General features: G+C 42.9%; 1 protein-coding gene across 1 annotated transcript; it reads right to left on the bottom strand.

Moving 5' to 3' along the window:
* Positions 1 to 615: 615 nt before the first annotated feature.
* Positions 616 to 11,056, bottom strand: COMMD9 (COMM domain containing 9). The gene is made up of 6 exons (XM_003412276.4): positions 10,965 to 11,056; positions 8,173 to 8,298; positions 5,740 to 5,879; positions 4,220 to 4,254; positions 3,289 to 3,392; positions 616 to 1,446 (listed from the first exon to the last, which is right to left on the bottom strand). Exons 1-6 carry the CDS (start codon positions 11,013 to 11,015, stop codon positions 1,306 to 1,308), a joined length of 597 nt encoding a protein of 198 aa, XP_003412324.1. The 5' UTR covers positions 11,016 to 11,056; the 3' UTR covers positions 616 to 1,305.
* Between the last annotated feature and the right edge of the window lie 1,360 nt (positions 11,057 to 12,416).

Below are 12,416 nucleotides of genomic sequence, written 5' to 3'. Positions count from 1 at the left end.
GTAAATCCAAGCCTCTATGCCTGTGGTTATAATCCCATTTGGGAATGGGTTGTCTTTGTTATGTTAACCAGATAGGATTAGTATAGGCTGTGTCTTGAGTCAATCATTTACAAAATATAAAAGGACCAGATTAAGCATGCCAACAGAGGGGAAGATAGGTGCCACGCCACATGAAGATGTCCAAAGAATCAGGAAACAGATGCTGAAGACACAAGGACTTTCCCCCAGAACCAACAGAGAGAGAGCCCTCCCCTAGAGCCAGCAGCGTGAATTCGGACTTCTAGCCTCCTGTGAGAGAATCAATTTGTTTGTTACAGCTACCCATCTGTGGTATTTCTGTTATAGCAGCACTAGATAATTAAGACAGAAGTGCCTTCATCGCAGCTTTTGTACGAGCACATGACCATCAACCCTACTTTCCTCCTGCTCTATGTGACAGAAACGTGGATGCTTGTGAGGTTCACAGGACTGGTTTCATGTCACACCATGGCCTGTAGGCTTGGCTGGAAGTTGGGGGGTTGGGATTATCTTTAAGAACGAGAAGCAGCACTGGCCTAAGACAACAACTTGGGCTAAAGACAGGAGCTACAAGACACATGACCAGAATCACAGAAATTTTGGAAATGTCATTTATTTCCAATTACTAACACTTCTTCACCCTGGAGCAGCTGTATTTTATTAAGGAAGGAGCCCATGGCTTCATGGAGAAGGGAATTAGCACCCATTTCAGACTTCCAATACTGAACAGGGCATCTGGCAGGGTTGGGGGCGCTCAGGAAGGTTCTGGGGTTACAAGAGGGGGCAGGCTGCTCTGCAGTGGCACTGCTTTGTGGGACTCTTACGGAGGAGAAGTGGGAACAGCTAGGTCACCCACCTTCTTCTAATCCATGTCTTCCAGGGCTGGAAATGAATGAATTAGAGCTAAGCTTGGAAATGAACTTATTAGGTGAGCTCCACAATTTGGGCCTGAATTTCCCCAACAGCCAAACAGAGGCAGCTGATAACGTAAATGTTCCACCCCACTGTCACAGTGGTAATTAAGTCACACAGAAGAGTCTTTTAAAGATGGAGGCTTCTGCTCACCAGCTTCAGAAAGAGAAAAAAAGAAGATAAGCAAGGAGAACGGTAAGGAGCTTGGTGGCTTCCTCTCAATCCGACTGTGCCTTCTGGGTGGCAGCCACCCCCTCCGCTCCCACCACCCTGCCTGCTGTCGGCTGCGGTTGCTGCTGTGTGGGCAACGGGCATGTCAGAGGTGTGCATTGCTGACGAGCACTGAGGCATAGAGGGACCAGCAGCTGGCTGGCGTCACTTGCTGGCCACGGCAGAGAGCTGGTCTCGGATGCGGCCCAGCCCGTCTAACATAGTGTCCAGCATTTCTTTGCTCAGCTCCACGGTGACAGCTGAGACAGAGGGTTTGTCCCCACACAGATTGGGATCATCCTGGATCTGCAAAGAGAACATGGGAGAAGGTCAAAGCTGCTGCTTTTTCTATCACACTGCAAGTGAGCCCTGGACCAATGACCCTGGCCTCTGTTCTGCTGGACCTCTGAAGAGAGGCTCTTTGCTAACAGCCACAGAGAATCCTAGCCGTTGAGTCATCTGGCTTCCAGGGGAGAGAGTGAAGGAGTCACCTCAGAGGCCTGGGTTGGCTTCTGTTTGCAACAAGTGCTTTGAGCGGGTATCAGAGGCCAAGCCAAGACCTCCCTCACCTCTCTGACACCCTAACTCTCAGCATCTGAGTAAGAAAACATTACACATGCTCACTTCAGTACATTAAACAGTGGGATCCATAGAGTACATAATGTAATACATTCAGATGAAGGAAAAATATTAGAACTTCTAGTTATATTAATTTGTATCTGAAAAAAAGGAAGAAATTATATTTTACTAACCCACCCAGAGGCACCTTGGAAGACAGGCCTGGCGATCTGCTTCCGAAAGATCACAGTCTTGAAAACCCTATGGAGCAGTTCTGCTCTGAAACGTGGGGTCACCATGAGTTGGAATAAACTTGACGGCAACTAACAGTAACAGCAGCGATATTTAAAAACTTAGTTGTTAGAGACACCCTTACTTCTTCCTTTTCTTACTGGGTACCTGGTGATGGAGATATAGCATGACTTAATCTAGTTTTAACTAAACAAACCCTACAATGGATAGGTGGCTTAAAAAGATTCCTGAAAAGAACCCCCAAATGAAGATAACATAAATGACGCAAAGAGCAGTGAACAACAAGAAAAGGAAGACCTGAAACGTCTCCAACTGCTACCAGGTGCTTGTGCTCAGCCACATTACAAACAGAAGCAGTCTAATCGTAATGGACAAGCAGGTGGCTAAAACATGCTGAAATTATCAAGAAGGCTATCTGAACTCCGAATGCACACCCCTACTGTGAAAGGTAAAAATAAAAACCCTGTTGCCGTCAAGTCGATTCCAACTCATAACGACCCTATAGGACAGAGCAGAACAGTCCCATAGTTTTCCAGGGAGCACCTGGTGGATTCAAACAGCCAACTCTTTGGTTAGCAGCCATAGCACTTAACCATTATGCCGCAAGGGTTTCTGTTAACACTAAACTTCCCTCTTAGTGGATATGGTACTTCTAAGTATCAGCAAATTATCTAAAAAATATTTGTTTTGTATTTGTCCCATCCTTTTAAAATTTCTTTCTGTATATATTTTATTATGTTCATAATATGTTGATACAGTAATACATGTATACTTTGTAAATAAATACAGGTAGTCCTTGACTTATGACATAGTTGAGTTACGACAAACCACACTTAAAACTGTTTTTTTTTTTTTTTTGGTGGTACATCTTATTGTTAGTCATATGTACTACATACAATGTTGCAGTATGTAATTTGCTGATGTTATCATTCTCAGATGTTCACTCACAGGTGTTCAAAGATTGGATATACAAAGATGATGATAATAAAAGGCAATAATAATGAAAACTTAAAAATAAAAATAAGAATATGGGTTTTTGTGTGAGAGACTGACTTGATTTGTAGACTTTCACTTAAAGCACAATAAAAATTATAAAAAAAATAAGTAAAAATAAGCAAAGAGGTATTTGACTTACATCAGAACCCACTTACGATGGAGGTGTTGGAATGGAATCCAACAGTAAGTCGGGGATTACCCATACACATATTTGAAGGGGTGCTGAATTTTCATTTAAGGGGTTAAACATTACAAAGGACTGGGGATCTGTGTTTTAGATGGTCTGCAGGGGTGCCAAGTCACACCCTTCTTTCTTCCTAATGAGCAAAATAGTCGAAGTACCTTCATCTGGAGCAGGCAGGTGGGCACCGCCATCCGACTGATGCTGTCTGAGGAGGTTTTGATGTCCACCCTCCAGTCCAGGTCGACCAGGCGCGGCAGAGAGACTGTGGAGGTGACAGCTCAGCTCAGTGCTCCTACCACATGCGTTCGCCAAGCCTTTACTCTGTGACAGGCAGGGCTCTAACTGTTATGCACACAGAACTCATTTAATCCACAGAGCAAGCCACTGAGACAGAGAGACGGACCATGCCCCAGGCCCTACAGCAAGGCATGGGCCCGATCACTGCTCTATGCCACGTACACATAGTATTGATTCAAAGTGGGCAGCACCTCCAGGCTTCCGTCCAAACAGCCAACCCTCCCATCTCTTTCAGGACAGAATGAGAAATGACACAGGGTAGAGAAGGTGAGGTCATGACAAGAGTCCTAGGAAACATGTAGCTTCAGCAACAGTGGTAAGAGCTTATTTAGTGAACAAACGGACTTGGCTTGGATCGAGGTTCTACCACTTATCTAACTTCTGTGCCTCAGTTTCCTCATCAATAAAACGGGAATCTTATTCCCTCACAGGAGGAAATGAGTTAATGTAGCTAAGGTATTCCAGCATTGTGACTGGCTCAGAGTAAATGTGTTAAACATGTATTTTATTCAATCTTTCAAACCAATTTCAATGACTTTATTTTTTCCTAACTGAAATACAATTTTAAGTACTTTCTGCTTTGCATATTTCTATATTTTTTAGTAGTATGCATATATTAAGTTTATAATCACAAATTTAAAAGTTGAATTAAAAAAAAAACCACAACACACGCTATGTGGTTCAAGGTTAGAAAAGTTTGCTTTGGTTTTTGGTTGAAGACTGGGCATCGGGCAGATTCTGAGCTGGGGTTGGGGAGGGTCAGGAGGGAGAGGTGGACTTCTTGGTACTCACTCTGACTTGCCTGGGCTTCAGTTCTCCACGTAGATCTGCTCAGGAAAAACAATGGGAAAAAAGATGAGAACTGAGCCTTCTGATGAGAGAGGCCCTGGAACCTGGGCCTCTGCTCTTCCTGTAATCACCCCCTGGGAGGAAAGGACCATAGAAACCCCTCCTCCAAGAAGCAGCATTTTATTTGCTTTATAAGCTCAGTGATGTTAAGGCCGTGAGTGCTGTCAGTTGGAAGTTTTCATATCTTCAGGGGAAACTATTATTCTCAGAGACAAAACAGAGAAAAGGTCAACTTTACTGAGCACCTACTACACAAAGTATCGCATCCTTATGCCAAACACATCTAAATAGACCTGTCTAATGCTACAACAAAAGTGACATGGCGATACCAAGAGAGTCAGAATAAAATGTGGTTGTGTATGAGAAAGTTCTTCAGAAACAAGAAAACTTCTTTTAAATAGGTATTATCACTTATTAATGTTAGAGAGGTCTTTGGCAGCCTGTTGCTAACCAATAGTAAGTTCTGCTTTATGTGTATTTAAAGTAATCTTCCCAGCTAAGAAAATATACAGATAATTCACAAAAGAAATAAACACGACCAATAAACATATGCAAAACATATTTGATATCACTAGTACCAACGATAATGCTCGTTAAGCACGTGAGCAAAGTTTCAGCTATAAATCGTTTACTGAAGCAAACAGCTGCCAATAGCCTAAATGTCCAACACCAAGGAAGTTCTTAAATTATAGATCATTTTTTCATACAATGGAAGACAATTAGCCATTAAAAGTGATATTGGAGATAAACATTTATTGACCTGAAATGCCACTAATGTTAACACTGTTAAGTGAAAATAAGTTATAAAATGGCATGAAACCATTTTGTCAAAAAACAAAAACAAAATACCAATCTCTCTCTATATGTGTAAACAGAAAAAATAGACAAACGAGCCCTAAAAAGGCTTTCCGGGGCCCTTGTGGCACAGTGGTTAACAGCTTGGCTGCTAACCAAAAGGCTGGCAGGTAGCATCCACCAGCTGCTCCTTGGAAACCCTATGGGGCAGTTCTACTCTGTCCTATAGGTTCACTATGAGTTGGAATTGAATTGCCGACAATGAGTTAAAAGGCTTTCTACTATGGAATTACTACTGCTAATCTCTGGGTGGTGGGATGACGGGTATCATATTTTCTTCTCTTTGCTCATCTGTTTTTTTAACTTTTCAACAATGAACATGTTATTACATCTGGAATAAAAATCAAACCCATTGCCATCCAGATGATTCTGAGTCATACTGACCCTACAGGACAGGGTAGAATTGTCCATAGGCCTAATTTTTTTTCCCTAGGTTGTCATCTTTTTACAGAAGCAGACTGCCACATCTTTCTCCAGTGGAGTGGCTGGTCAGCCTTTTGGTTAGCAGCTGAGTGCTTTAATCACTGTGCCACCAGTGTTCCTTCCAGAACAGGAATAAAAATAAATAAAAGTTAAATGGAACTGACACTCAGGAAATCACCACTTACATGTGTTCCAGGATGATTTTTGTCAGCAGGTTTTGGAGGTTTTGGTGGAAATTTTCAGGGAAGAGAGCCAGAATTGCCTCAGCGGAGGACAGGTCCCGGAACACCACCAGCCTCGTGAGGCGGTGCAGAGCCTGGAGTAGCTGCAGGACAGATGGGGCAGCCCTGGTGGTTAGGAGAGCATGGCAGGGGGTAGGGGCCAAAGGTCAGGGGCTAGGAGTCAGGGCTGTATCCCCCACTGCTGGTAGATGGTCTGCTGCACACCGCCAGAGTCATTCAATTGAGTCAACTGAGACCTGAGGCTGTTCACTCCTGTATTCACCTGTTGCTACAAAGCTACCTATGTCAGGTAGCTGCCAGCTTGCTGGAAACTCTCTGCTTGTGGGTAAAGGGTCAATAAACTCCTTTTCCTTCTGAATGAGAATCAGACCTTCGGTTAACTTTTTAGTGCTGCTCCTCTGGGAACCTGACAGAAGCAGACTGTCGGCTGTATTACTCGGCAATGTTGCTCTGGCCAATTGCCTCAGGGTTGACTTTGGTCAGTCTGGACTAGGAAGACTGAACAAACACCTGGGGGGATCACAGCTCTGGCCTTTTCCAGGTATGGATACCTATTCCTTGAGAGAACCTGATGCTGTGCTGATAGGATTGTTATGAGCACTACTGGCTCCTGTGGGGTATGGGTTTGAATCCAGGGTGGTAGGAACCTCATGTCCTTGTACCTAAGCTATCACCTGGGAGGACAAAGAGAACAGCTCCTGGTTGACTGTGTGGACTACTGCTTTGAGGCCTTCCTGTGGAAAAGGAGTGCCTGGTGCTGCCCTGCTAGAAGCTGTGTGCTCACCTCAAAGCATTCTAAATGAATCTGGAGCCAAGTGTGACCTGTGGTAATCTTGTGACTATTAACGCCTAGTGGAACCTAAGAAGCCTCTCCAGATGCTTCTCTGCTTTAGGGCTTTCTCTGAAACCATGAGAGCTTACTTGACTGCAGACAGGCACAACCCAGAAGTGTGAGGATGTTAACAGTTGACCGATGAGGGGTGGGAATTGGTAACAAATGCTCCTTCCTCCTTGCTCTCCAGTGGGACATGCTGAGGTAAGCTCCATGTGGTGTCTTGTTGCTGTTAGGTACTGTCCAGTCAATTCCAACTCAGAGCAACCCCATGTGACAGAGTATTACTGCCCCATAGGGTTTTCTTGGCCATAATCTTTACAGAAGCAGATCGCTAGGTCTTTCTCCTGCGGAGCTACTGGGTGGGTTCGAACTGCCAACCTTTTGGTTAGCAGCCAAGTGCTTAACTGTTGTGCCAGTGGAGCTCCTTATCGCAAGGTGTCTTAAACCAAAAAAACCCACTGACATAGAGTCGATTCCGACTCATAGTGACCCTACAGGACAGAGTAGAACTGCCCTATACGGTTTCTAAGGAGCTGCTGGTGGATTTGAACTGCTGACCTTTCAGTCAGCAGCCCAATGCTTAACCACCAGGGCTCCCAAGGTGTCTAAGAGGACCCCAAAGAGGACTGAATCCCAGTTGCCCACAGCAGTAACCACTTATTAGCATATACTTTTATTGGCTTGTCTCCCTTTCCAGTTTAACTTTCCCCACTCTTCTTTGTGTTTTCTAGAATCACCTTCCACATGATGGCCTGCAGCCAAGTTCTTGCCTCAGAGCCTACTTTTAGGAGAACCCAAACTAAGCCCCCAGCACAATTCCTGCTTCTACCTTTTACATTTTTATAGCTGCCTTCAATAAATAAGGCTCCTACCAGATTTGAAAAAATTAATACAGGCCAGTTTGGATGACTCAACTCTTGTTTTAGAAATATATTTTCCCTGGAAAGATAAGGTTGTCAGTGCTATATCACTTAATATGAACCACTTTACTCTTGCTCTTGGCCACCAGCTGAGACCAGGCAAACTGAGCAGATAAGAATTTCAAGTGAAGCAAAGGGGTGAGGAGGGAGGGACTCTGGTACACAAAGTGCCCCGGAGGGAGCCTGAGTGGAATCCAGCATACTGCTCTCCCTAATCTCACTCTGACAGCGAAGCAACAGCTGCCCAAAGTAGCCCCAAAAGTCTGCCCTAAGCTATTCAACTGACAATTTATCAGCAGCAGATTAGGAAAGAAAATCACAAAAAGGTTGTGTTTTTGTAAACACTGTCTAGGTAACTAGCCTGAAAAGGGAAACGGTCAGGAGCTCTGATTCTGGGTGTAGTACTCCCATCCATGCCCCCTTTACCATAGGGAAAGGTTCAAAACCAACAGCTTTTAAATTCACTGAGACTAGGAAAAGCAATCTACCTTAAGTCTGCTGTAACATCAACAGACATTTCAGGGGGAAAATCTCCATGGACATGGCAATGACTGGGACATCAAAAAGGACTAAAAAGTGAAGAGGGTTCAGTGGCCAAAGGTCATTTCTGACCACACTTACTTGATCTGCCTCCTCCTGGGTCACAGACAAGCTGGAACATGTAATATCCAAGAGTTTTTTTGAGCCAAGGGATGAACTGGAAAAGCTCTCTTTACACAGCTGTCTAACAACATCTTTTGAGGAGGCCTATGAATTAATTCACAAAGGGGAAAAAACAAACTCAGACTCTGAAAATACATGTTCTAGAACATAATATTATCTGTGATGGCATGACACTTCATAAAAATATCCTTCAGTAATTAAGAGGAAATTGAGACATAAAGGAAAACTAATTTGCTGCAAGACCTGCCATAGAAGAAAGGCTAAAGGAAGTTTTCTAAACAGAAAGGAAATGACAAAAAAACATTTGGAACATTATGAAGAAAGAAAGAACACAGTAAACAAAAATATGGGTAAATATAATGGGCTTTGCTTCTCCTGAGAGTTCTAAATTATGTTTGAAGGTTGTAGCAAAAATTATAACATTGATGTGGTTATAAATGTATGTAGAAGAACTATTTACCACAATTATATATTATAAATGAGGGAAGGTAAAGGGATGTAAAGAGAGGTAAGGTTTCCATACTTCATGTGAACTGGTAAAATGACGATACCAGTAGACTGTGATTTAAAAAAAAAAAGTAATATATGTATCTGGTAATAAGTAGAGCACCACTGAAAAGGCTACAAAAAATACACTGACAACACCTATAGAAAAATCAAAATTGAATTCTAAAATATGTCTGAATAACCCACAAAAAGAAAAAAAAAACACAACAGACAGAAAACAAAAAAATAAAATGGAAGACTTAAGCCCTGATGTATGAGCAATTACATTAATGTAAATGCTGTAAATACATCAATTAAAAGACAGAAATTGGCAGAGTGCATTAAAAAACATGACCCAACTAAATGCTATGTATAAGAAACTCACTTCAAATATAACAATACAGCTAGGCTGAAAGTAAAAGGAGGGAAAAAACATATCACGCAAGCATTAGTAAAAGGAAAGCAGGAGTGACTATGTTAATATTAGATAAAATAGACTTCATAGCAAAGAAAATTACCAGAGACAGAGATGAACATTATACATAATGATAAAGGGGTCAGTCCACCAAAAAGGCACCATAAATGTTACGCACCAAACAAGAGAGCTGCAAGATACATAAAGCAAACATTGACAGAACCTGATAAAAGAAGATCTACAAAAAACCTACAGCTAACAGTATACTTAATAGTAAAAGACTGAGCACTTTGCCCCTTAAATCAGGACCCAGGCAAGAATGTCAGCTCTCGCCATTCTTATTCAACATAGTTCTGGAATTTCCAGCCACTGAAATACGGCAAAAAGAAAAAAAAAAAAAAAAGGGAGGGGAGACAGAATAAAAGGCATGTAAGATCAAACTGTCCATATTTGCAGATGACATGATTACCTATGCAGAAAATCCCAAGGAATTTACCAAAAAAAGGCCTAGAACACATAAGTGAGTTCAGCAAGGTCAAAGGATACAAGATGAACATACAAAAATCAACTATATTTCTATATACTAGCAATGAACATGTGGACACCGGAATTAAAAATACTTTTTGCAATCACTCAAAAAAAAATTTAAATATTTAGGTATAAATCTAACAACATGTACAGGATTTGTACACTGAAAACTACACAACACAGATGAAAGAAATTAAAGAAGATATAAATAAATAGAGAGACATACTATGTTCATGAATTGGAGGATTCAAAATACTAGCACCAACTCTCCCCTAATTGATACATAGGTTTAACACAATTCCTATCAAAATATCAGCAAGCTTTTTTGTAGATACAGACAAGATCTTTCTAAAATTTATATAGATAGTCAAAGGAAACAGAATAACTAAAACCATCTTAATACGAAGAACGAAGAAGGAGGAATCAGTCTATCTGATTTCAAGACTTGTTATACAGTTACAGATATCAAACTCTGTGTGGTATTGGCAGAGGGATAGACACAAAGATCAGTGAAACACAATTGAGAACCTAGAATAGAACAGAGAACCCAGAAATGAACCCACACAAATATGCCCAACTGATTCTTGACAAAGGTCCAAAAGCACTGCAATAGATGAAAAATAGCTTTTTCAACAAATGGATATGACATACTTGAGAGACAGAGAGACAAAAGGCAAACTAAAGCATAATGTCTGTCAGCGACAAGTTCTAGAAAGAAAACAGGCCATCCCTTCCGATACAAAGGAAGTCAGACATTAAGCAAATAATTCCAATCCGTTATTTAATTTGATCCTTACAAAATCATGTGAAATACATCCCTTTTAACCTCATAATCTTCCAAATGAGTATATCCGAAGAGTGCTTTGGCCCTTAGACATGTCAAAGCGGGTACAGAAAACCCGTGCCTCAGGAGAACATTGAACGCACGCCTCACTCAGAGAAAGATAACTGCTCAACACTGGGACGCAGAGGGGCTGCGGGCTGAAAACGCGGAAGTAGCAAGGCAGATCTGGCAATTATCATCTCAATGCACCAATCCCGAAACCCAGCCCCATAGATTAGTACTAGTGGGCATATGTACAGCTCCTTCACGTCCGTTATCTCATCTGTTCCCCGTCATCCTGTCGGGGAGATATTATTTTTGTTCTTTTTAAAAAGTTCAGAACGGCGCAACAACTTGCTCAGAGCCCACTGAGAGGCAGTGGCAGAGTTATGGCTCCAAACCAGTGTCCCCTTATTCCCAGTTCCTGCTCCGTCCAAAGTCCCCCCCCCCCCAAAAAAAAAACGTCTGCCCCACGCTGTTCCCACCCCGCCAATTTACCTTGAGCAGAGTCTGGAGCGCCGCAAACTGCTCGGCTGTCACCGCAGCCATCTTTCTCGAGTCACGTGACCACGAACTCGACAATGGGTGGTCATGTGGCATCGACTGTTGGCGCGCGGCATGCTGGGGATTGTAGTCCTGCAGGCGGCGAGGGTCGCCGCGCTGTGGGCGCCAGAGGACCCCGGAAGCTGGCGGCGACCCCTTGGCTCAGCCGGGGAGGAGAGGACTGCAGGACTTAAGGACGTGGGAGCAGGATGATTTTCAGGGGAGGAGATTGGCTTGGCTCATCTGCTTGCCAGGTCAGGGGAAGGGAGGGAAACTCTGGTTTTCCATTGACTCACAAAGTAATTTTGTTAAGGGCAGATTGCCCGATAAGCAAGGTAAGCACCGGTTTGCTTGTGTTTATTTACTACTAATCTGCACTGCACAATTTCACCTGTTTTTCCCCACATCAAATATGTGGTGAAACCATAGGAGATTGTTGCACTTCAGATAGCAAGTAAACACAATTAAGCCCGTGCGTACCTCGATTACGGGTTAATCCGACCCCGTTTACAATGAATGTAATGCCAGTTTTTGAAAGGGCAGCACAGAAAACTCGGATTTGCCTTGTGCTCCTAGGTCCTATCTCAACACAGATCCAAATAGTCCATTCCTGGATTTTGGTCTTTAAGGAACCACCCTCATCCCCTGCCCGGCAACTCCTCAGCATTTCCCTTAGTTGGCACTTCTTTCTTTTCTCACCTCCATCTTCTTACCAAAATCTGGTTCAAAAGCAGTTCTGATAAATTCAAGATAAGGAAAGAATATCTAACTGTGAAATTCCAGACATTGGTAAGCAGCTAAGGACGCTTGTTCCTCTGCCTTCTCATCTTCCTTTCCCCCCATTTTCTGGGGGGCTGTTTTCTAAAAAAAAAAAACCCAGTGTTTTGTTCTCTAGGCCTAGAAAAACAAACCCAGGTTGTCTGAGCGTGAACCCCTACCTGAACTGAAGAAGAATTGGAACCACACTGTCATGGAGACCTGATTCCAGCTCTCTTTCTTCACTTCTCCCTTTCTCTTCAAGAACCCACATGGCCTGATCTTGCTTTGCACTGTAACTGGCTGTGAACTCCAGATTTAAGTCCTGTGTTCAGAGGGCCCAGCCAAGTGCCTTAGTGCCTTAGGTGAATTGAATTAATATTTGTTAAATAAATAACAACAGAAAATGTAGACTAAGGCTCATTTCTCTAGCTTTTCTGCAGGGATCTTGCCATTCTGCTTTTATTTTATTGTTTTGCTTTAGAAAGATGGGAAGTGTGGTAGCCAGCCTCCAAGACGGCCCCCAGAAATTCCTACCCATATACCTTACGCACTGCCGTGGTATGGATTCTGACTCATAGCGACCCTGTAGGACAGAGTAGAACTGCCCTGTAGGGTTTCCAAGGAGTGCCTGGTGGATTGGAGCTAATG

This window comes from Loxodonta africana, chromosome 7 (assembly GCF_030014295.1).
Source record: "Loxodonta africana isolate mLoxAfr1 chromosome 7, mLoxAfr1.hap2, whole genome shotgun sequence".
NCBI classification, from domain to species: domain Eukaryota; kingdom Metazoa; phylum Chordata; class Mammalia; order Proboscidea; family Elephantidae; genus Loxodonta; species Loxodonta africana.
The sequence above is the reverse complement of the archived record's forward strand: the minus strand, read 5'-3'. Positions and strand labels throughout refer to the sequence as shown.